Source organism: Mytilus trossulus, chromosome 8 (assembly GCF_036588685.1).
Source record: "Mytilus trossulus isolate FHL-02 chromosome 8, PNRI_Mtr1.1.1.hap1, whole genome shotgun sequence".
NCBI classification, from domain to species: Eukaryota; Metazoa; Mollusca; class Bivalvia; order Mytilida; family Mytilidae; genus Mytilus; species Mytilus trossulus.
Genome location: NC_086380.1, coordinates 26,911,706 through 26,938,883, shown reverse-complemented (window position 1 = coordinate 26,938,883; position 27,178 = coordinate 26,911,706). Strand labels below are relative to the sequence as shown.

General features: G+C 29.9%; 1 protein-coding gene across 4 annotated transcripts in view; it reads right to left on the bottom strand.

Annotated features, from left to right (window-relative positions):
- Positions 1-27,178, bottom strand: part of LOC134680757 (calcium/calmodulin-dependent protein kinase kinase 1-like) — a 72,446-nt gene that overhangs the window by 10,047 nt on the left and 35,221 nt on the right. The window contains exons 1-9 of one of the 4 annotated variants that reach the window (XM_063539978.1): positions 26,078-26,631; positions 13,801-14,371; positions 10,419-10,472; positions 4,786-4,837; positions 4,212-4,373; positions 3,226-3,247; positions 1,766-1,854; positions 1,029-1,102; positions 347-446 (exon numbers count right to left, since the gene is read on the bottom strand). In XM_063539978.1, coding sequence (XP_063396048.1) covers positions 347-446; positions 1,029-1,102; positions 1,766-1,854; positions 3,226-3,247; positions 4,212-4,373; positions 4,786-4,837; positions 10,419-10,472; positions 13,801-14,371; positions 26,078-26,142 — 1,189 coding nt within the window. In that variant the 5' untranslated portion in view covers positions 26,143-26,631. Of the gene's footprint in view, positions 1-346; positions 447-1,028; positions 1,103-1,765; positions 1,855-3,225; positions 3,248-4,211; positions 4,374-4,785; positions 4,838-10,418; positions 10,473-13,800; positions 14,372-15,976; positions 16,085-19,234; positions 19,336-26,077; positions 26,632-27,178 lie in introns of those variants that run through there. The other 3 variants (XM_063539980.1, XM_063539979.1, XM_063539977.1) reach the window with 3 other exon arrangements.

Sequence of the window (27,178 nt, the reverse complement as noted above, 5' to 3'; positions counted from 1 at the left end):
TCTGAAATTTTTATACCCTCGAGCCTCCTTAACAATTCAATAAACTCATTTTTTTTTTAAATTATCTTTATTTTGTAGTGTCATAGTTTTTAAAATAAAGAAATCACTTTTTGGTTCAGGTTTTACTGATGAGCCTTTTGTTAGCCAGGAACAAGTTTGGTGTACAAAATTTTAGGCCTGCTATCTGATGATTTTAACTGTTGACCTTACTTTTTTCTTGCCTGTTTTTTGTGTGTTGATGTACAACTGAAGTTTACTTATCTGCTTTTACACTTACTGAAACACTGATTTCCTGTTATACATCAATACAATTTTAGAAAGATGACTATGCAGATTAAAAAAATACCTCTTAAAGTTTCTGGAGCCATAAAGGCTGGGGTACCTGCAGTATTACTGAGTGATATATCTGTTCCTGTAAATTCATTACTCACACCAAAATCTGCTATCTAAAAGGAGAGAAAAATAAGAGTTATGTTTTTTTCATGAGCTTTAATTCTATTTTTAACTCATGGTCATAATAGTGTCATCAAAGTATAAAATTAAATTTTCTTTATCAGATGCATTAATTGTCACTAGTTTATCTATATTTTTTTTCTATAAATACACATACTTATTTTAAAGTATGGATATATTCAATAAAATGCATAAACTATCAGCTCTCAAATTTTTAGATTTTTTAATATAGTACCAGACTTACATACCAGAAAAAAGTTCAATGAAGGATATTTTATAATTTTCTTAGTAACCTTTGTTTACTGTTCTTAATAGATTATTTTGTCTTTTTCTAATGTTTCATACATGTATGCTTAATTATTATCACCATCTTTCAATGAATTTTTAAAACACAGCTAATTATGCATAACATTGTGTTAGTGTACTAGTGTGAGCCAATCTCAATTTGTTTATTTTCTTTGTTGAAACAGCATACAACTCATACACAGCAAATTCAAGCTACTTAAAGCATAATTTTCATCGTAAATCAGCAAAAGAATTTTAAATTTCTACCTGTCATTTTATACTATACATACCTTAAGATGACCATCATCACCTAACAACAGATTTGAAGGCTTAATATCTCGATGAATGATTTTTTGATGATGCACTGAAAGAAATTGAAACATAGGTTAATATAAAAACAAAAGATAAGCCTCTTCATTTAATTTTTCGAATAGGAATGCTCACATACTTACTGCGGCTATTTCTTTTTACCTATGTAACCAGACCTACTTATATTCAATAAACTACATGTTTATATTCAATATTTCCATATAGTTAACCCTTACACCTGTTCATGATTAATTTTGAAAATAAAGAAAGTCAACACTAATTTAAACACTTTATCTATGTTACATCTCCTTCCCAGAAGACCTTATTTGACACTCTTTCAAATACGGTGAACTAACTAATTTTTCGTGAGGCAAAGCTATTTATTTTTTGCAAATTTCACTAGCAGGAAAATAATCTGAATATTAGTTGCTGTTAATGTGTATAAATGGGATAATTCCTACATTAATTACTTTAAAGAAAATTTGAAAATTTTGAAATTAAATTGTCGTGACCAAAAAGAGAAATTGCTAAATGCTAAATTCGCGAAAAAAAAGTTGGTTTACAGGAGGCACAAACATGTACATTTCAGAATTTTTGTCATTCAGTCTAAGATTGAGTTTTAAACACATCCTTAACAGATTTAACAATACTTTCCTAATAATGGATTCATCCTTATTTTTTTAAAACTTCAATTTTCTTTTGAGGAAAACTAACTTACAATATTCTATTCCTAAAATGACATCCCTGAAGTACGACCAAGCTTGGTCTTCTGATAAAGGCTTCTCTGTAGGCACCTCCATAACCTCTCTACAAATACATAACACATTGTATTACTCATATGACAAAAAGACATGTTCATTAATCACATATTACAAGTTCTATAAATAATATGCATGCCGATTGAGTTGCTTATACCAACTTCATTTCTACATGTTAAACTCAGGTGGATATTTTTTTCTCATTGGCATTCTCATCATACAAAATCTCCTTAATTTTTTTAATGTGAAACCTACTTTGCATCTGTGTTGAAAACTCCTTTAAAGACGCTATAATATAAGACAGTATTTTGTTTTTGGTCAATTATTTTGTTATAAATTAGGATGTTATTTTCTCAATTGTTTCATGTCAGGGTCTTTCATAGCTGACTATAGGATATGGGTTTTTCTCATTGTTGAAGGTCGTACAGTTGCCAATAACTGCTACATTCACTCCATTTGAACTTTGGTGGATAGTTGTCTCATTGGCAACCCTACCACATCTCCCTTTGTTCATAGTTGTTGAAACTACACTTTATTCAAAGCAGAAAATGCATATAAATTGATTAATTTTCACAGATAAAATACAAAATCATAACCTTAATAAAAATGTCACTTTGTTTGGTTATGTCATCAAGATTTATGCTGATGTAACCTTTTCCATAAAAACAGTGTAATAATAACGTGCAGATGAAACATTGTTTTGCAAAAGATCATAAAATGTTTTTCAATTGATATTAAAGCAGAGGTATATTAATGACTTTACAAATATCAATGCTACAATACTGTTTTATGTTTTATGCATGGTTTTATTATGAAATTCAACTCTTTAGAGATTTCGCTGACTGAGCTATATCTTCACATTATGTAATACGTGTAGGTTGTTATTTTTCCCAATTTTTATTTCATAATCCAACAAGCAGTGATATAAAAAGTAAAAACACAAAAATACCGAACTCCGAGGAAAATTCAGAAAGGAAAATCAAAAATCAAAAGGCAAAATCAACAGTTTTTTAAACTTTTTTTTAAAGGCCTCACTGATTTTTGAGACGAAGAACAGCAATAAATGTGCTGCTCCTTTATTTTTGTTGTGTATATGTTGTTCTTGCTGTTCATGTATTGATTTTGTGTCAAGGATGGATTCCCCATGTCCTTCCTTTTTGCTATTATTACGAAAGAAATGAAACTTCTACCACTAAATCATTTGAGTTTAACTGTTGATTTGAACTTTATGAAAAATGTCTTTTCTTTCACAATTACAATTTCCATCATTTGGCTTTCAATTCTCAATCTGAAAGTACAATGGAAACAGAACTTGCTATTTTTTTTTCTTTTGCAATGTATGTTTGTGTTTCATGTTAATCTTTTTTTTAAATTTATAACTTCCTAGAATTTATCAGCAGGCAATTTAAATACAACTTACCCTTTTTCTACCAATTCAAAGGCTGAAAAAACAAAATAGATGCCATTTAATTTGAACATATAGGTTTACCTACAAGTGTACAATCACAAACAAAGGGAGATAGCTCATATCTATAATATATAATTTAGCTAAATGTGAAATATTGTTTCATCTTTTAATGTTTTTGTTCACATTGTAAAAAGAATGCAATCTTTACACTAGATCAACAGAAATAAAGTTGAGTTGAAATTTTAATAAAATATTGTATGTCCATGATTTTGTATCCAAATCCACTAAATCCAATAGAGTGATGTGTCAATGTTCATGTCCTGCATTGACTCAATTGTAACAGTGCAAGTTTGTTGGTATTCAATCAGGCAATTCTTAAAGAGTTGCAAATTTATAAGAAAGTGTCACATGTACCAAAACCTGAAACACAAGATGTGATTCCTATGTGTCAGTACATCCATGCAGTACTTTGACCTATAATGGTTTACTTTTACAAATTGTGTCTTGGATGGAGAGTTGTCTCATAGACACTCATACCACATCTTCTTATATCTATTAACTTGCAGGAAGGTTTGGCCCTTTGTCACTATGATATGACAAATGCTTATAGCAAATGAGGAATATGACCTGTGTGCACTTGCAAAAGGGGCAAAGACACTCCTTAGACTCGACATCTTCGGTTTATCTTTTTTCCCCTTTTAACCCATTTTTATAAAAGGAAGCATTTGAAGTAATAAAGAATAAAGTACTTATTTTTTCAAGTTCATAAAATTGCCAATTTTTAATATATATTAGCTAACATGAAAAAAATATTCATACCCTTAGCCAGGGGGGTTCTGACCCCCCCCCCCCCCTTTTGAAACCAAATAAGCACTGTTAAAGTCAACGTTCTGTTCAAATTGTGACTGTTAAAGTTGAGTTCATGAGTCCAAATACCCCCTCCCCTGGATATTCCTGGCTATGGGCCTGTTATTGAAACAGAACACAATAAAACTTACCCATATATAAATTATCTTTATCTGGATCATCTAAAACTTCCACCAATCTGACAACATTGGGATGATCCAACTTCTTCAGAATGGCAATCTCACGATACACTTTCTCTAGAGGTGTCACAGGTTTATTTACAGGTTTTCCATCTCGTGATGGAGGGGGGCGTCCTAAAATGTATATAAAATGCATTCAAATAGAATTCTTTAACATTTATAACTATGTTTCTAAAGTACACATAAATAATTTTAAGAATTTCACATGAATATAATTTTGAAACGACATGATAAGCACTTGTACTTTTATTCCTGATTTTTTTCATGTGTTCTTGCTCTTATCCATGTTTGTGTTCTTGCTCATATCCAAATTTTTTTTTTAACAAAACAAAAAGAAAATAGGAGGAAGTCAACAACCCAAAGCCGTTTTACCCTTAGATAAGATAATACTTCTTCAGGTTTCATAGGATGATGTGAGAGTTCCTTTGTACATATTTGTGCCTTGAAACTGACCAAATGAGGTCATATTAATGCCATGAAACAACTGATCGTGAAACTTATACCCCTAGCTTCAATGTAAACTTACGGTAGAATCCAGCTTTCTTTATCAATCGTTTTTTGGAAAGTATTTTCATTGCCTGTAAATAGATAAAAAATTAGTGGCACATAAAAAAATTAATTCAATTATTATAGATACACTTCATAGAACTGCTAATCACTTTTCAACCCAGCAAAATGAATATGGACTTCCTTTCATTTTGTTCTGTTAGTTTGTGTGTCTGCCCACTATAGGGGCCAATGTTTGAATAGTACCACATTCTATTATACCGGTACTATAAATCATTTTTCAAATATGAGGCATTGAAAAACCTCAATTTTGAGTCAAGGATGATGAACCACTGATTAAACAAAAATTCTACAGATAAATATTCATATTGAAGAACCCTGGGTTGTGAGAAATTTGTTAAACAATTTTTTTTGGTTTCAGTTTCAAAAACTGACATTACAAGAAATATGTATCCATGAGGTCAATCATATACTTCAAATCCCATTGATTTAAATTCTAGGAGATCGTATTGTTACATGAAAGTTTTGAATGTACATACCATGATATTAATTCTAAGCTATCTGATTGTTTGCCAAACATCATGATCAAAAGATTTATAATGGACAAACATTTTCATAATTTTCAAAAGTTGATTTTATTATGTATCCCAAATGTTAAGGATTTCATAAATACAGAACTGGTAAAATATTAATAAACATTACCATTATTTTAATCAATAACTCAGCTTTATAATGTAAAAGACATAAAAGTTAATGCTTTGTTGAAATCTGTTTAATGGCCATGTTTGTTGTACTAAAATTTCTCTTTTATCCACCTTAATGTTCTGTTCAAATCTTCTTTTTTTTTTACCTGAAATCTGTCTTTTATCTACCTGAATGTAATGTTGATGATACTGTATTTATTATCACTCTAGTTAAACAAGAAATAAAGGATTACATAATGTGTTAATTATTGCCTTTTCATGTAACAGAATCAATAGACAATTATTTCTACTTTGTTGTTTTATCAATTCACAAAGACCATGTTTTTCATATTTTGCTGTCTCATATTTTATTACATCAATATATTTATTCTATTTCAACTTTCATTTTGAACATTATACTTTTTCTTTCAATTTTTTTTTTTTTATTATTATGTCTTTTAAACAAAAAGTATGCCAATCTTTATCATGTTTAAAGGGGTTTGTGGGTTTGCTATAGAAGCACATATTGATCACTGTTGAACACCATATATACCACTCTCAGTCCTTATTCTCTAGTAGATACCCCAGTTGTTATAAGGAAAATACATGAAATAATACCTTTGAGTGAATAGAAAAAAAACCAAATAATAGACTTTGACAATGAAATATAAAAAGATACTTCTTACATAAAATGCAAAATAACCTTTCCTAGGTTTAATCTTTTGATATTAACCTTTGATGGAGGTTACAATTTTTGATATGATAATTCTGCTTTCTTAACAATTTTAAAATGGACTGAATTAAGAAATTCTTGAATCCCAGTAGTTATCAAATTGTAAGTTCATGATGGTCGTTTTGACTATTGTTAAATACTATCAACAACAATTAAGTTGGCCTTATTCACATAGTCTTCTACAAACTTCAAAGTTATTAGAATTTCAAAAGAAGTTTAAACTTAATGTGAATTTGTTTTTTATATAAAGGTCATGCATATGTCTTACATAGCATTGACATTTAATGATCATCTACAATGTCAAATAACCTAGTTTAAAGACTGTAGTCGCAGACGATGACATGAATCCATGGTCAAATAATCCAATAGAAATTGTTCAAAATATAAATACCGGTACTCATTATTTCCAGGAATATACAGTTGCTAGGTGCTTTTCCAAAAAAAAAAAAGAAAATCAGGCTCTTCAAAAACTATTAGATAACCATCTTTCAACTAGCCATTGTACAAATAGATCATTTTGGTACTCAGGCTAAAAAATGTGGTGAGGTATATGAGTGAATCTTGTTGAAAACTGGTCAACTTAAAAAAAAAAAATTATTTTAAAGCAATATGAAATATATATGAGACAATATCTGAAAAAGTCGATTTTCCATGTCCCCAACTTCACCAGCAATTATTTTTTTATTCAACCATCTTTTTTGAAAATTTCAAGTTTCAGTATAAACAAAATTATACAATGCACCAACCCCTGACAATTAAACACTCATTCTTATATTTCTTCCAATAAAATATTGTAATTTAAATCTTCAACCCCCCTAAAATCATGTTGTCCCCTGTGTTTTTTGGAAAACTAAATCATTCAAATAATATCCAAATTAATTAAACAGGCGTCCGATTTTCACATATATGAAAATAAACTTGCCCTTTATAATTGTCTTTTTATATTATAACTATAGCATGTAATAAAATTTTGCAAATTTTAAGACAAAAAAAATTTGTCCCCAGAGGTGATTTCCCTCCTGTTACCACTGAGGTTTTTTTACCTGTGGAAACGTTTACAAGACCAATAGTTATTTTCCCATTATGTATTGTGAAGAGCATCATTTCCTGAATGCATTAGTACAAAGAAATAGTTGAAAAGGCAGCCAGGTTTGAACATTCAAGCCCATCCAAGGTAAGAATTTATAGAAAAATACTTATTGGTGTTCCATCCTGTTATAGCCTTTTCTTCCACTTTATAATTTTCTGAGAATATTTTTAAGTGTGCACCACAATATTAAGTGTGTTTTTATATCATCTTTTTAAAAGTTATAGGACACAGGAAATACACTTACATTTAATGTGATAAAAAGGACAAAAACTATCGCGTAATTCCTTTCTGTTACATTCTGTCATGTTACCTGATAAAAAGTAACAGCATAACCATCATTAGTAACAGGAAGGATATTCAAGACATTTTCACTGAAGAATCGAAGAGTTAATCTACTATATGTGTCAACCATTTCATTTAATATAAATTATCACCACCATATCAAATAAATTTCAAAATAATATACAGTATATTGAATAACAAAATAGGTTTTTTGCTTTTGATAACAGCAGAGAACATTGTGCAATTTAAGTATAGTAGATAGTAACAGAAAGGAATTTATTTTAGAATTTTTCATTGCCTAGGCAGATTTTTCGTCTTGCAAATACAGTTTCAAGGACTAAATGACATTGTTTGCTGTTATCTTCCAATTGTGACCAATCTAAAATGATGTATTTTTCTTAAACTTTAAAATAAAGCAGAAAAATCCTTTCTGTTACCGACTCTGTCCTGTTACCGTTGTCCTGTTACTCAAGATTCTTTCATGTTACCGACATACCGAACTATATTTAAGTATATTTCTAAACCTTTTGTATTGCAAATGTTAAAATCAATAATTGGCATTTGATAAACTATTGCAGGATATACTAGTAAACCACAAATAATGTCTTAAACTTATTCCTTATTCCCATTAGAAACTTTTTAAAATTGATTCCCTTTGGTAACAGGAAAGAACTGGATATTTTTGTACCATTTTTAAAATTGCCATTGTTTCCTTATTAAACAATTGTTTGAATTACAGACAACAGTTCATAGATCCCAAATGTGTGTTCTTCGATTTGTGCTATTGAAATACCGGGTTTAAATAAAAAAAAAATGTTTTTTCTTATTGCCAAAAAATCTTTTTCAGATATTGTCTCATATACTTAACACTTTAAAAACGTTTTAAGGTCAACCAAGTCCAATATTAGAAACAAAAATTAGTCATGAAGAAACATATATACTCAAACAATAATCTATTTGCACAAAAGACTGAATTAAAAGCAGATAAATATTAGAAATTTTTCAAAAAATCAATTTCAAAAAACGTGGGCCTTAGTTTTAAAGACAACAGAGTATATCTTGTGTTTATATCTTGGTATATAGGTTGAGTGGGTAAAAGCTACATTTGTTTGTTCATTTTTAGTGCAGTGGTAAAACCATGATATTCGATTTTTATTTTAATGTTTATACAGAAATAATATGATGAAAATGAATGAATTTTGCGTGGAGATTTCTAAGTCAATAATTCTTTTAATACCATCCTGTTACAAATATTTCAGAAGAATTCAAGTGCTAAATTTTTAACATAACTTTTTTTTTAAACAAAAAAACTGTGATATTTGCAAAAGTGAGAGAACAGCAAAAATTTAAAATAAAAAACAGAAAAAAGAAGTGAAAACTGTGAAATTTTTCATCACAAAATAGAAAATAGAAGTATCAAAAGTTTGTTATTGCAATTACATTAGGTTCCATACATATATAGCAAATGATATTTCTAGTGTCATGATTTTGCTGTTGTTTTTAACTGAGTTACATCTGATAAAAACTTAGCTAGATTTCAGTGTAAATTACTTTTAACAGTTTGGTTCCACTATTGACATTCAGTACCAGGTACTCACAAAGGTAATCATGCAGTTATACTTTAAATGCAAAAGTTATCTCAAGGATGTTTGTGTCTGAATTACAAAACAGTACAAACAAGGGTATGATTCTCTTATCATATGAATGCCTGAATCCAAATACAAAGTATTTTCTCATATTTAAATGGTTTGGTTATCATGTAACCTTAACCTTTGACCTTGAAATTTAATTATATTTTTTCATGTCTGTATCCAAATGCGAAGTATTTCCTCATATCTAAATGTTTGTTATTATATAACCTTGACCTTTGACCTTGAAATTTATATTTCCATGCCTGCATCAAAATGCAAAGTATTTCCTCATATTTAAATGCTTATGTTATCATGTAACCTTGAACTTTGACCTTGAAATTTAAGAATATTTTCTACATTGTCAGGGTATCTTAAACAATTTTGAAGATCTGTTCAAGGTTAAAAGTCAGCATGATGTGTGTTGAATTTAAGATAGAAGCTAGGAATTCTCTAGTGTCATTAATATGGTGTAATTTCTAAAGTTTTGACCTTCTGAGCATTTGAAGGAGACAGGATTTCTAAATTGCATTCAAACTTTAAACTCCTTAGTTCAGTGTGATTTTGTCCTAGAAATTAATTAAGGACCCCTTATGGTAAAAAGGTGACAGAGTTTGAGTTCAAGTGCAATCATAATGCTTATACTGTTGTAGTTGCACAAACAGATTGATCACTTAACATAAACAAAAGACCTACTTTATTTTTTTAGGCCAAGGCTCCAGACAAAACAGCATTAATTTAATGGGCAACATTATACTTCAGAATTTACAATACCTTATACTTTATATAAAAACATTAAATATGCAATTAAGATAAGAATATGACACTGATAATGTTTATGTGCTATATAACATTGCAGCGTCTACAACCTGAATCAATGTTCTGTATGCAAGGTAATTTTGTTGAAAAACAACATGGTCTGAAAAATGTAATATTATATTCCTTTTAAACTTTACCTAGATGATATTTAAAGTGGTTAGCCATCTGAGGTTCCTTTTATGTATAATCGACACAAAATTTCAAAACTATATAAATATAATGATCTACAATATATTTTATATTACAAATTTAAAAAAAAAATCTTTATAGAGAATTAATAGTGCAAATACTTATACCCACGTACATCATTTAAGCTCTGAAGAACAGAATTTTGCTGTTTTTCTTGATATATAGAAATTTAAGCTGTACAAAAAAAATATATTGTTAATAATTTTTTTCTATATATCTACTACTTACATAATGAACATCATCTTTTTCGTTGTATGCTAATTTGACAATTCCATAGGAACCCTGTTAAAAAAAATAATACAAAATTATTATATCGGTTGTTTTTTTAAAACTTCGTCATGTAAATGATAAAAATCAGACTTCTTTGAGGCAAAATCAAAACCAAGAGCCAATAAAAATTATTTCACTAAATGAGGTGCATCTCAAATCATGTTCTAACATTTTGTAGGGTTTCAAATATCTTGGTTTAGAACTGTATCAATTCAATATAACTTATGACATACTGACCTAATTACCAATTGCTTATTAAGGTTTGTAAGCACGGCATAGATTTTATTTCTTGACCTTTAAGAGAAGGAAGAAGAACTACAATGGCACTTATTACTTACAAGTTTTAACGATATTTTATTGTCATTGTCTACATAACTATGGTATCATTAAAGTTTTCTTGATGAATATTAAAGCTTTGTGAATCGACATTAAAGAATGATCCATTAAATATGAAAAGCCTGCAGGAATATGAAATGTAGTCTGCTATGATTGAAAATGAGATCAATCCAGGTCAAATATAAATTTCAGTGCATGTTCATCTTGAAATCAACAGCAATAAAACATAGGAACAGATCTATCATTCCCAAGCAGATGGAAAATGTTGTACCAGAAGGCACTTTTAGATGGCAACAGACTAATCAGAAAAACGTAAAAGCACCATTTAAAAGGAAACTGAAATATTCTGGACTCTATGGGACCTTAACCAAAAATAGTTTTGATTTATCGGTGCACTTAAACCAAAAATGGTTAGGGTAGGCATGATAATTTAGGGTTGGTTCTAATAAGGAAGCAGGCAACATTTTTTTTATTTGACCAAAGACAGCAAACTCTCAAAAGTATGTTTTGCTGTAAAATTAAAGATCATTTTAATTTACTACAGTGAATCTTATCTGATTAATCAGGTTTACGGTTAAGTTATTGCTAGGTTCAAGTTACTGGAAATACTGGCTTATAGTTGTTAATGTCTGTGTCATTTTGGTCTTTTGTGGATAGTTGTCTCATTGGCAATCATACCACATCTTCTTTTTTATGTTTATATTATAACCCACTGATTAACCTTGTTATATAGTTTTGACATCTGTTGTTTCACTTTTTGTTAAGGTTTCTGATGTTTCACATTTTGTTATGTGTTCTGATGTTTCACATTTTGTAATGATTCCGATGTTTCACATTTTGTTATGTATTCTGATGTTTCACATTTTGTTATATATTCTGATGATTCACATTTTGTTAGGTTTCAGATGTTTCACATTTTGTTATGTATTCTGATGTTTCCCATTTTGTAATGTATTCTGATGTTTCACATGTTATGTATTCTGATGTTTCCCATTTTGTAATGTATTCTGATGTTTCACATGTTGTTATGTATTCTGATTTTTCACATTTTGTTATGTATTCTGATGATTCACATTTTGTTAGGTTTCAGAGATGTTTCCCATTTTGTAATGTATTCTGATGTTTCACATGTTGTTATGTATTCTGATGTTTCACATTTTGTTATGTATTTTGATGTTCCACATTTTGTATTGAATTCTGATGTTTCACATTTTGATATGTATTATGTATTTTGATGTTTCACATTTTTGTAATATATTCTGTATTTCAATTTTTTAAATGACTCATTGATTGCTGTTGGCTCTATGTCCAGCATCATATTTTCTATATATTCAGGACAACAGGGAGTGAAACAGTAAAACAAATACATAGAAAATATCTTTCACTGGACAATTAAAAAAGCAGTTAGTCAAAATACTAATTTCACATCTGTAAGTTTTCAATTTTGTGAATTCTATTCTTCAAAATTTTCGTGATTATAATTAAATACATATGCACTTTAATTTATCTATTCAAAACATCCTATGATCAATTATTGATTTTCATTACATAAATGAACAAAAAACAGTTAATTTAAAAAAAAAAGCTATATATAATAATTTCAATGCCATGTTTGATAATCTTTATATACAGAAATAAATTACTATGCGTGACTCGTAATTCAAGATTACTCAACATGATTACTTTTAACAGGTTTAATGAAAAATACACATGTATGACCTGACACCTGACTTGAAAATGAAAAAAAGAACAGCCTACTGAAGTCTATTGAACTTACCATTAAAGATCATGATAACAATTAAGTAAAAGTTTGTATTTTCAAATATCATAAAAATTCTTTAAAAAGATATGAGCTTTAAAATTTATAAATATTCCCACTAAAAAACTGCATTGATTTCATGTGTTCAGGCTTTCATTCAGAAATGTCCACTCATTAGAGCTCCACTTACCCTAAAATTATTTCTTACAAAATTCTCCTTTTATTTTCAGGGGATAGTTGCTGCTTTTTTAAGGTTGGCGAAACAATTTTAATTTTATTTTTGGTCCTTTATGAGAAAGATGGGAGTCATTAAAACCTTCTTACATAAAAGTGCTGTATTTAAAAAAAAATTAAAACCAACCTTAATATATACCCTTTGATATTTAAATTAAAAAAAATATTGCTATAATTACAATTGTGCAAGATTAGTTTAGCTATATACAATGTACAGCAAAACCTTTGATCTTCTAATTACATAAAATTGCAATTTTTTTTTTTCAATTCTGTAAAATTAAAAATCTTATTGTATGCTTCTTACTCTTTGATCTTATCAATATATGAGTAACATGAACTTTTATGGACGACAATATTTATATATATAAGAGATTTAGGTAACTATGCAAAATCTCATGATGTAATGTGACCTTTTTGATTCCACTGATCATGTTTATATGGTAAATTTGTATTTCTTAAAAAAAAATGTGTTATGGGTAAACCATGTTAATGCTTATGTTGTACTGTTATACCACTGTCCCAGGTAAGGGGGAGGGTTGGGATCCCGCTAACATGTTTAACACCGCCACATTATTTATGTATGTGCCTGTCCCAAGTCCGGAGCCTGTAATTCAGGGGTGGTCGTTTGTTTATGTGTAACATATTTGTTTTTCATTCATTTTCTTACATAAAAAAGGCCGTTAATTTTCTCGTTTGAATTGTTTTACATGGTCTTATCGGGGCCTTTTACAGCTGCATGACTATGCGGTATGGGCTTTGTTCATTGTTGAAGGCCGTACGGTGACCTATAGTTGTTAATGTTTGTCTCATTTTGGTCTTTTGTGGACAGTTGTCTCATTGGCAATCATACCACATCTTCTTTTATATATATAATGCATGCAGTTAATTTTAGGATAATAGTTTTAAGGGTTTTTTGTTGCAACTTCACTCAGTGTTTCTATCTTATTTACATTTATCAAACAGCTAAATTAATTACCTTGCTTTTTTCAAATATTTTAAACAATAAATTACCTTTCCTATCTCATTCTTTAGTTGATACTGATTTAATTGTGTGTAACCATCATTGTCAGTGACGGACACACGTCTAGTCTCCATCGTTGGCTGTCGTCTTAACCTTGGTGAAGACGAAGGGGATCCAAAGGGGGAGAGTCTACCTACACGGGGATGATCTACAGACTGGCTATATACAATTTTTGGAGCATGTCGTGGAGAATATTGCAATCTATTTATAGACTGGTTGTCATCAGAGGAGCTGTCTTGATTTGATTCGTCGAGTTGAAGAGGCACAATGAGGTGATCGACACAAGGCTCATATTGTATAGTTTCAGAATTACAACTAACGTTTGAATTCTGTTTGACTAACGGAGGTTTGGATAATTTTACAACAGCACCATTCCCACAGTTTTTCCTATGTTTATAATCTTGAACAATATCTGAATCGTTGTTTTTATTTTTATCGGAACTAGAATCAGCGATTGAGTTCCGATGATGACGATTTTCTTTCTGTAACTTTTTGTCATGTAATGTCACATGTGTTTCTGTTTGCTTGCCCAAAATATCCTCTTGGTCTCTTTGGCATCTCCTGAAATTAGAAAAAAAAAAACGTTTAATGTAAAATAAAGCAATTTCTTTTCCATTGAAATAGAAAATTTAAAATCTAAAATGTAAACATCTGAGCAGGCTGTAACATTGGGCAATCAGACAATCAGGCTATTTGTAACATGTGTATAGTTAGGTTAAGGCATGTTGTTTGCCCAATACCTCAGTGGATTCACTTATTATTGTGGGTACCAATTTTCGTGGATTGGAAAACTTGCATTTTCATGGATATATGACCCCAGAAAATATTACCAACATTGATTTCGTGATTTTGCAAAAGTCTTCATAAATTCTTATTGAAAATATGTTATTTGTTGAACATTTAATTTCATGGTTTACCCATGTCTGCACCCATGAAATCCACCGAAATTGGTATCCAACGAATAATAATGAATCCACAGACTACTTTCTTTAGTGCCTTTTATCCTTTACATGTACCATTGGAAAAGTACTTAGCAATGGTACATTCCTTATGAACAAGTATTACTTGGAACAATTTCTATTTGATTGTTTGACCTAATTTTGATTTGTTGATCATTCATCGCTCAAGGATCAAGTGCAATGCAATCATGGTTTTATTCAATTGAAACAATATATGTCTACAACACATCTTGACCTAGTCTTTAAACTAGGTTATTTTGATCTGTAAATGTCAATGTCAAGGTTAAATGCTAGTCTAATGACCTTTATAAATAAAACAAGTTTACATTAAGGTTAACTGTCTGTAGAAATTTTAATAAAGTGAAGTTTATAGACAGATATATACCAAGAGGATTTTATTGGGCAATCAGAAAAAAAATACAAATTGATTCACAGAATAAACTGAAGGTCAATAATCCATTTGTGATTTATTATACTGTAGATTCTTTTTATTTGTAGGTACCAATTGGTGTGTATTAAAAAGATCTTGCCTTGATGTAAATATTTTATTTTGTGTTTTCTTTTGTCATAAGCCGATCAACATGCAACTCAATATAATTTGATATCAAAGGAATTATTATGAATCCACACTGTTTTAATATATTTGTCATTCCTATTATAAACAATTGAATAAAATATGAGTTTGTATTCTTTCTCAGGTATATAAAAGCTTGTATTACTAATATATAATATTTTTCTTGGAAAATGATCGCAGAAAATTAAAAATTATTACCAACATTTATAATATTATAGTTCAAATAACATTCAACTGACTTCCTTCCTTTTGTGGTCATAAACCTTGTGTTTAAATTTCATAGATTTCTATTTACTTAAACTAAAGTTAAGTGCGAAAACCAATGTGTCTTCAGACAACTACGACAAGGAGGAAGGCGAGGCCAACGTCATACTTATATATGACCGCAATTTTTTTTTATCAAATGAATTGGGAGAAAATTGAAATTATTTTTATGGTAGTCAAAGAATGAAGTCTATTAATAATAGCACTGTAACTCAATACCCTAGATCCACTACTGTATAAGTACTTATGACTAATGATCAACATTCAAGTTCTAAGAAATGTACTTCATGAGATCTGTGAAAATTGAAAATTGAAAATAATTCATATTCAAATTAAATTTAAGACATAATTTTGAGACTTCACACTTACTGACTATTAACAGACATGATCAAAACACTTCACTCCTTAATGAACACGTCAATCATCAATATAAAATAATAGTGTGCATGACATTTTATCAGGAAATGACTATTAATATTACACCTAAAAATATTTTCTTACACAAGGAAAAAATTAAAAGGAAGTTAAAAAGAAGCTTTTTATAATAATGAGGTTCACTAGGGGATTCAGACTACATGAATCTTTTCAAACTTATTAGAAAAAAATGAAATAAAAACATGAGGTCACCGTTCATTTAAGTCCACAATCTGCCTCCGAAAGAAGCATATATTTTTGTTAATGTCTTTTTTTTCTGTTTATCTATATAATAGGAGAAATAGAGGTGATATTGAAATAAAAAAAAAACTAAATGACAGAAATAGCTTAAATTTTACAATTATTTAGTTTATGTAAAGCTTATCTGAAAACAATCATAAAAAATATATGTCATTTAAAAAGATATTTCAATTCTATAATGCCCAAAAATGGCATTTTTGCACCAAAGGGAGATAAATTGGAGCTTTTTCAATAATAACAACATTTTAAAAGTCATCTCAGGGCCAAACTGAAAAGATTTTTTTGGTTGATTTTTGTACCATATAAAGTAATTTAATAACTAAAAATTGTAATGAAAAAACATTTACATGTTTAATTTTTTGTCGAAATTTTTGTCAGCCTCCATAAATGTAAAAATACTTATAAAAAGCTCAATTATAATCCATGCCAATAAGAAATTAATTCAGTGCAAACCAATAGATTCAAATTGTACTTTTATCATTAATGAAGCTGTTACACTGAAGTACCAGTAACCAGCAATAACTATCAAACTATGATCGTTAATCCTAGAAATGAGTGAATAAAAAACATGTAAATCTTTCGCTTATTACTACCAAAACTCATTTCCTTCCTAATAACTGACGAAATAAAAATCCAATCATACTGATTTCATATTCAATGTTCTCATTACCACGCCAAACTCATGCACATGGCGGTAAATCACACCAACTATAAGTTATAAAACATTTATGTGATCTGCTAATTCCGAGTTGTTTATACCCTTGGTTATTTCGCCAATTATGGGTATAGAAGTCATCGACAGCTAATTTACTGGAGAATGATCCCAATGATGAGATTGAAAAAGTTAATTATTATAACACCATTAAACAGGTCATATACTGAATGTGTTAGTAAACAATTTACATCATCAATGGGCATGGCTAGTACACAGGGTACTGTAAAAATAATTAAAGTGTTTGGAAAACAAGTTATTTTTTATTATATGTCATGGATTGTCAAAATTAAGGTCACCTTAATTAAGCTGACCAGGGTTTTCCTGCAGAAAATAATCAAATTCATATATTCACCTTGTGTACAAAGTCAAATCTGTATTTCAAGATCTGTATGTGCACAGTGTGTGTGGACATTTATTTTTGGTTGATTCCCTAAATTGTTTCTGACACCTATATGCTTTGTTGTTTTGTATTTATGTAACAAGTCTGAAGTGCTTAGGTTCACTGAGAAAATTTTCTATGGAAATACCACTTCAGACACTTCAACATAGTCTTTATCTATAATACTAGAACACACCTGTGATATCGCGGGTCCGTGACTGAATTAAAGTATATAACTATGCGCAAGACTTATTTTTGTATTAGTATTGTCATCTGATAAAGTCATGCCACCATTTATAAGATAGTTATCACAGTTTTCTCTGCTTTCAAATCTTTCTGTTTGAACCCGTCTAACTGGAACTTATCAATTATTGGTAATATTAATTATTTGGAAAACAAAAGGTCCTGGGATGGAGTATTTTTTTAATCAACAGCATTATCCTATATACGTTGAATTCTTTGATTCACTGTTTTCATGACGTCATGCCCGCTAACAAATTAAAAACTGTACCTATACACCTTATTTTTAGTATTCATATTGTTATCTTATAAAGTCTTACTTATTAAAATACTACAATAGGTAACAATTTGACAATTTAGTAGTGTCAACCCTGTGATTATGACCCATGTATATAGCATATCCTGAATACACCGTTTGGTGGTGCGCCTGCCAAATGCGGAACGTACAGATAAGGTAATAGGTAACAGATGAATATACTATTGGTATCGGTATCGGACTCTACCCGGAACTTCTTAATTATTGGCAATATTAATTACGTGGAAAACAAAAGGGCCTGGAGTGGTGTAATTTTTAATCTACACCTTTGTACTATATTAGTTATATATAAAGTTGAATTCTTTGATTCGTCGTTTTTACGTGATGACGGCTGACAAATTGGACCTCGTAATTTTAGTATTATAGATAGGTAGTTTTAAGAATTTGAATACTGTTTCCTGGTTGAAACCTAATCTATCTTATTCTTAAATGCATTTAATCAACATGTTCTTCCTTTTTGGATACATCGTTTTGGCGTTCATTATCACTGAACTAGTTTATATTTGTTTAGGGGCCAGCTGAAGGCCAACTCCGGGTGCGGGAATTTCTCGCTACATTGAAGACCTGATGGTGACCTTCTACTGTTGCTTTTTTCTATGGTCGGGTTGTTGTCTCTTTGACACATTCCCCATTTCCATTCTCAATTTTATTTGTACAATTAAATGAGACTTACCTTAAGTCGAAATTTGATTGTAATTTTGTTGAACCTATGTATGCTGAAAGTTAACATCATGGTACTCTCAGCATATAGGTTCAATAAAATTATAAACTACACAGAGATAAGACTGTCCAGTGTTATTTCCTTACAACTTTTGATGCAATACTACAATAATTTATTTTTTTTGCATTTGTCTCTCTACCAGGTATTCTGAGCTCTTTTAAAATAGATTCAGTGTCAGTCTCAAGTTTACCTATTACCGGACATCTTTATAGATTATCGTTGGTTATCTCAACGTGATTGATTTTCTTACTTGAGCCGGTCACGGCAAAAGCGAGAAAAGCAATGGATGTGAGATGCATGACCAATGATAATCTGTTTATCGCTATTTTACCTACAACGACATTGTCAATTTCATTAGCAACGCAACATGGCTCCTTAGTTCCTAACAATAATTGTCCATCTCAAGCAAGTAGCATGATATGAAAAATAATCACATAAAAAGATCAACGAAAAAATGCAAGAATAGCGATAATAATAATTATTTAAACTCTTTTCATGTGATTACATTGATATATTCTGAAGTAAAACCAATGTTAAGACAGTCTTAAACAATCATTATTAAATAAGTTTAAAAGACAGACCTGGACATAGATTACAATTTATCCAAACCAAAGACTCAGCAAGTACACATATACATGTTTTTACTGACAACAAAATTTTTAACACTTCCTTTTGAGTGTGAATTATATTTTATTTAAGGACTTCCACTTGACATCTGGTTATCACTATACTTTATCTTTTGTCAAATTATATTATAGACAAATTTTGAAGTGAAAAGAAAAAGGCAATACCTTTAACAAGTGGTATAGAAGTAATAGGTTTACTTAATTTAAATGGAATCATTAAAAAATCATTAATCACATGTTTATATGCACAGTTGCACATCCCCATAGTTAAACATGCACAGCAGGATATTACACCAAGGTCATTATTAAGCCATCAGTTTACGATAAAATATTAGATGGAAAAACATATATATTTACATATGGTTAAAGTTTTATTATGGATTTGTAAATAGTTGTAGCTAGGAGATATAATTTTTCTACCACAAAATGTTGTATGATTAATTGCACTTTGTTACTGCCTTTTCAATTGCCTTAAGTTAACCCTTTCCTCCATAATGACGCCCTTTGACGCCACTCCTTTAACTCCATAATTACCCCCTTTGACGCCACTCACTTAACTCCATAATGACGCTTTTTGACACCAGTGTAGTACCTCAGTTGAAACCCTTAGACTATAAAATATCTGCATCTGAGACTTAATAAAACTTGTATCCAATATGAAAAGGATATCCATAAGAATATTAAATTTATTTGTTGAAATATATATTTGTTTTTGGCAATGCATTTCAATACTTTTAAGCATATTTTCAGCATTTTTTTTTTAAATCCTAATGTCAATCAAGTATGCAAAAAACAAATTTCCATTGAGGAAAGAATAAATGTATAACTATTTATGAAAGTGGTGTTATATGTTATATGATTTTGAGTACAGCAACCCAATACAGTTAGTAACCAAAATATCTTTCAACATGCAAAGAATACAATACAGCAACATCATTACGTGGAATAGATGATGGAATGTATATCAGAAACATATGTGCATTTTTATTACATGTAATTAATACAACCTCCCCCTTTCCCCCTAAAAAAATCAAATTTTAAAACATTACATCTGCTCACATATCTAATATAAGACTATCCGTATCTGATAAGCCCTCTAGCTGGTTTCTTTTTCTTTTTTATACCTTTTATGCCTTTCATTTAACCCCGGCCAGTTTCTAGTTTCATGCATATGATTACTGACAAAACTTCAAATTTACGGTTATAGATAATGATTTGATTGTGTTGTCAGATTGATGTCAATATAATTGACTAACAAAGAAACAGGGGTCGAAATGATGTGAAAGACAATGTTGACATTTTTTCTGTCCATGATCCTGATTTTAATAGAGAAATCATTGAGATTATCAAACCCTTTTTGAAATCTGGATCGAAAGCATGAACATAAAAGTAAACATCTGTCATTTATAATAGTTTTTGTCAAATGATTGTCAATATCATTTTTGCAGGACCAGTAGATTTATAGCCAGACCAGTAGATTTTTCAGTCCACTGGTCCGGCTGGCCAGTACAGAAAAAAAGCTTAAATTGGACCCCTGCTGACCAAAAACATTATCCTCTGTATAAATATATATAAGTATAGAAATCTATTTCTTTTATTATGAGATGAATTCAATAAAAGTCAAATGATTGAATATGAAACAATATATGTTTGTTACTTACTAGTAAATAAACCTATTCTTTTTATAAGGCCAAGGACAGTCATCTGTTGTTAAGTAAATATACCTATTAAGGCTATTTCATTAAGAAATATTTCAGCAGCAGCCTTAAACCAAGAAGGAATAAAGAAGGAATTGTATATGAACTGATATTGAACTTGAATAAACTAAGCATGAGAAAAACATTTGTCATATTAGCTTACTACAAAGGAGTAGGTTCAGTAAGACCCCTTTTTGGCCCCAAAATATAGCAGTTTTACAAAATTGTTAAAATGTAAACTATAAGGTATTTATTGGACAGTAGAATGCTTCTGCTGCATAAATATGAGCTGTTTTTGACAATACAATACACATATATCGGGTACCAGCACCATTAAGTCATGCTAAATTACTGAAATCTTTACAATTCTAACATTTTAGTTAAGTTTTATACGGTTTCCATGTAAAACGAAAGTGGCCGCATTCGTGTTCATCCTTAATATTGAAATGTAAGTTGTATTTGATGATAATACATAACATTTATAAAGATTGAGGATGAACACGGATGTGGCCACTTTCATTTTTGACAAAAGCCATTTGAAAATAGCCATTTTTCGGTATATATGGTAGATTTTTCATATTTGAGCTTGAATCAGGTCGTTTTTAATGACTAAATCAGTTAAAATCTTTCACACAAACTTATTGAATCAAATAATATAGACACTTAAGTGTGTAAAAAGTGGTCAAAATCTTTCATCAAATGAACCGGAAATTTGAGGCCAAAATCGGTCCTTACTGGACCTACTCCATTTACTGTAAAAAAGAGTATAAAAATATGCAACTCCAGGGCATATTCAAAACGGGGAAGTGTTTAAAAACTAATAAAATCAAATAACAGGCTATTATTTGAACTTGAAATTATTTTTAATCATGGAATTTGCATAATTTCTTGTGTTAAAAATTTAGAATAAATTCCATGTTTATTTGGTATTATGATCTTCCAAGCAGTTAATAACATTTTCAATAAAATGTATTTTGGTAAGATAGTGTTGTGCCCGGCACAGTACATTCTACTGAAAATATACTATTTTCCTTGTAATAGAAAGTGTTGTGCGCAGCACAGAACATTTCAGTATATACAGAATAAAAATGGAATTTATTAAAAAATTCAATAACAAGAAATCAAGCAAAGTCAATAATTAAAAAGAATTCCAAGTTTAAATAATAGCCTGTTAAATGTTATCAATCAACATGACAAACATGACAAGTGAAAAACAACTGTCATGTTCCAGACTTGCTACAGGCATTTTCCAGGTTTTATAGCTAGCTAAACCTCCCACTAGTATGACAGTTGTTTTTAGTCCGACATATAAAACATCTCTATAAATGATTTACACATACTTAGAATCGTAATCTTGCAAAATTTGATTAACTTTCCATTGACAGGAATCAAGAAATGTGAAAAACGATTGTCATTATCTATAATGTAATAAGGCACCTGACAAATGTATTGACTCTGATAGTAGCAAAATACGATACTATACTAGTCAATCCTAATTATCCTAGAAAACTTGTGAAACATTAATTTTTTATCAGGTTCACAAGGGAGCTATCAAATTGCTTGGGCATAAGATCATTACCTTTATGACATTTGGTTTGAACTTTCAACGACAATAGAAAAAAAAAGACCGATTAGGTTTCTGGAAATTCAGATTTTTTTTAAAGATTATTGCAGCTTGTAGAAGATGGTGAATGTTAACCTAATAATATAACAAGAGTGCACACACAGAAAGGTCTCACCTTCTTTACTAATCATTGATATTATGTTGATAGACCATAGTGTAAACCTTTATTACAACTGTCACATAAATTCAACATTAACCAAAGAAAACAAAACATTGATCAATGAACCATTAAAATGAGGTCAAGATCAGACAAACCATGCCAGGCATACATGTACAGCTAACAATTCTCCAATACAATAAATATAGTTGACTAATTGCTTAAAAATTAAGGAAAACAGACCAAAACACAAGCACTTAACACTTAGCAATGGACCGTGAAAATGAGGTCAAGGTCAACTAAAACCTGCGTAACAGACATGTAGATCATAAAATATTTCCATACACCAAATATAGTTGACTAATGCATAAAGTATGAGAAAAATAGACCAAAACTCAAAAACTTAACTTTGACCACTGAACCATGAAAATGAGGTCAAGGTCAGATGACACCTGTCAGCTAGACATGTACACCTTACAATCATTCCATACACCAAATATTGTAGACCTATTGCATATAGTATAAGAAAAACAGACCAAAACACAAAAACTTAACTATAACCACTGAACCATGAAAATGAGGTCAATGATGACACCTGCCAGTTGGACATGTACACCTTACAGTCCTTCCATACACTGAATATACTAGACCTATTGCTTATAGTATCTGAGATATGGACTTGACCACCAAAACTTAACCTTGTTCACTGATCCATGAAATGAGGTTGAGGTCAAGTGAAAACTGTCTGACGGGCATGAGGACCTTGCAAGGTAGGCACATACCAAATATAGTTATCCAATTACTTATAAAAAGAGAGAATTTTATTTTTTCAAGTAGTCACTGAACCATGAAAATGAGGTCAAGGACATTGGACATGTGACTGACGGAAAGTTTATAACATGAGGCATTGAAGCATCCAGGTCTTCTACCTTCTTAAATATTAAGCTTTTAAGAAGTAAGCTAACGCTGCCGCTGTAGCCGCCGCCGCCAGATCACTATCCCTATGTCGAGCTTTCTGCAACAAAAGTTGCAGGCTTGACAAAAACCTCAAATTTTGTAAAAAAAACATGCCCCCATTCAAATGTACTAATCGTCCAGAAAAAAAGGGGGGTTCCGACCCCCCTTTGGATCGCCACTGACCGACACATAATAGTACAATATATAAAAAAGCACTTAAAACTCATATTCATCAAGCTTTTTTCCAAAATTAAAAAAAAATCTTGATTTGAATAGATCGATTAGTGCTTAGTAACAAACCAATAAGATTAGATTTGGAAATGCACAGATGATATCAGCACATTTAATTGACACTTTTTATAAATCTGTTAAATGTCTCTTTACAGAGAGAATAGATCAACAAGGGACCAGTAAAAATTGTCAATTATATTTTTTTCTAAAGAACGCATCAGAATAAAAAATAGATCAATTGTTATTCTTCTTTTATCATCTGAGACAGTATGCACTTCAGGAATAAGTTGTTTATATTCATGTCAACCAGGCATTAATCCTAAAACATTTTTTTTTTTTAATTTTCTCATCAATAGTAATCGTGGTCAAACATAAAAATTAATATAAGAAAAACAGTGGTCTGCTGTTCTTCATTACAGAAGCAATAACTAAGAGTAAAGAAAGACAAAAAAAGTTTTGTGTTGAATGGAACATCACATTTTTCATTAGCAAGCTTCCTCTGTACAAAGCCAACTGACAAGTGATAATGGATCTCTAAGAATGACTGCTGTATTAGCTGAAGAAACCTTTAATTCATAATATGTTCAACTTCAATTTTATTTCTTTGGGGGCGAAATTCCTATTTCTTTTGTTGTTAGTTTTAAACTTAATGTTGTTTAAGCTTTGGACATATGAATTGCTTATTATTTGTAAAGCTGTCCAACTGAGTCCTGATTTACACCCTGGTTTTGGGTGAGATATAATTGTTAGATAATTTGGTGAACATGGATTTTAGTTGTTTTGTTATTATCTCTATATTTAATGATGTTGTTTTCATTTCTTTTCATTCCCTCCCCCCTTTTTTTATTCTTTAGTAAATTTTATCATTATATATTTTTCCTTCATAAAAAATATTGAACAACTTAATTATTTATAGCATCAAAAAGTTGCAGTTTAATAATCCTCGACGCTTGACCTTCCCCCCCCCCCCCCCCCCCCCCCCCAAAAAAATCGAAAAAACTAAAAACTAAAATTAAACAATAAAATGTTGTATTTTAATTAATTGCTGTTAATAAAATATATCAGTTCTTTAGTACTAACGCTTAAAAATTAGTAAAACTATAATCACAAGTTGTACTTTAAGTAGATTAGGATTGACACAGCTGGAATTACTATAGATGTTTAGTTCGCTTTCTCTCCTGGCTGGGTTGTAAAGAGATAGAGCCATAAATAGCTACATCTGTTGAAATTTAGAATGAAAAGACAATTAAGTAATCATACAGCTATTGCAGTCATGGCAGTCAATGTATTTAGATTCAGGAAGGTTTGTTTACGTATGATGTTTTATGTTTACTATGGTTCAAAACTGACAACTAGCTTTTATTTGTAAATACTATTTTTTTTTTGTACTTTGATGAAAAAAGTTTATTAACTGGCAGATCGAGGGCTTTAAAGTTTTCTTACTTTAATGTGCTTTGATCTGCACTTCATTCAACATATATGCTTTGAACAAGCAATGCAACTTAAACACTAGCAAAACTACTAAAAGTACCATTATATCTTAATAATAATCAAAATCAAGTGAAATTTAAAAAAACAAATAACAAAAAACAAACTCAAAATTAAGTGGCAGCTTTAAGTTAATAGGTATGAATATATTTTAAAAAAAAATGAAATTAACAATATAGCAACATTATGAAAGTATTTCTTGATTATATAACTTACTCAAAATCTAAATTATAATAATTTGATTGATATGATTCTTAATTGAAGAAGGCTTTGAAGCATTTAACATCAGGTTTATACCAGAATGATTTTAGTTTTTTGTAAATTCTGTAACCCAGAAGTTCTTTCATACTTCCTTACTTTCATTTTGGCAAATTATAATGTCCTTCTTAAAAATTAAAAAAAACAACTTTGCTGTGAATTTCATGGTTATATAATTTATTTCAATTAACTTTATTTGCTGTATCACAAGAGAGCAACATTTTATTCTTAGTTTTTTATAAGAGTTATCTCCCATATTTGTTAATTTCTTAGTGCTTTCTGTATAAGATATCTCTTAAACATAATACTATAATTCAAAAGAGAATAAGATTTTTCAAAACTTTACATTACTTGATATTCAAAAACAGTAATAAATTTACCAATGTAATGTTCAACTGAATGCAAAATATTAAACAAAAATATAAAAACATTTTTTAACAACTTACTGATGTCCATAGCTCCAAACTTTAGCGATCTCTAACATCCAAACAGATATGCTTCGTAGGCACATACTATACAATCATATACCCTCCATTAAACAACTTATTCCTGTCACTTTTGTATGACTTCTTACTTTGACAATGTTTGTATGTAATCTTACAGGTTATTGCTCTTTCTCATAGAATTGCAAAAAAGTTGCTCCTTCCAATGAAATCAATTGTTTATAAAAAGTCACTTTTATTAAAAAAAATCTTTAAAAAATCAAGTATAGCAGGTGAATCCTTGAATAATATTTTTCCCTCATGAGATTCTTTACCGAATGACGACAGGTTTCAGTCAACAAGTCGTTTCTAATTAACTTGATTAAATTTTTCCGTTTTCTACAATTTAAAATAGATACATAATTCTTAAAACTGACACACCCATCAGTAAAAGTATTCATTCTGTCGTGATCAATACAAATTCTGCTTTTAAGTCATGCAGCAACTCAGATGAGTAGTCTAAACATAAACAAAGTCATTATAGAAACATAGAAAGCTTTATCCATTGAAAGTTGGGCTTTGAGGTCATCAAAACATAAACTTCATATCTATGCTTAATAAAAGATGGTATAATGTTGCTATGATATAACCACATCAAATGATAATAGACTTTCAGTTTGTATTCAGGTAAATTTCAACTTTTTCACTTCCTTTTCATGACAGTAAAATCAATAATTAATATAGCAATTATAATGACAGCTAGCTTCCTAACTATAATAATGTAAACAATTAAAATATTCCTCTTATGTAAGATGATAAATTTTTGCCAGGATGCTCAAGGATTCATTTCTTAAGGAAAATAAACATTATTTCATATCCAACTAACTCAGACTCCACTAAAACAGTCACACTATAGATCACTGGGCGTCCTCAGAACATATTGTATACCCGAAGTTTTCAACAGTAGGTTTCCAATTTGTTTGAAATTGAATTGTTCCAAATTCACCCATGGAACTGCATGACATTTACAAGAACAGCAAAATTAGTTACTAATATTTCCGTAATAAATGTATGCCAAATTTTAACCCGGAGTTAATATATGATTTGTTTTAAAACAACTTTTTC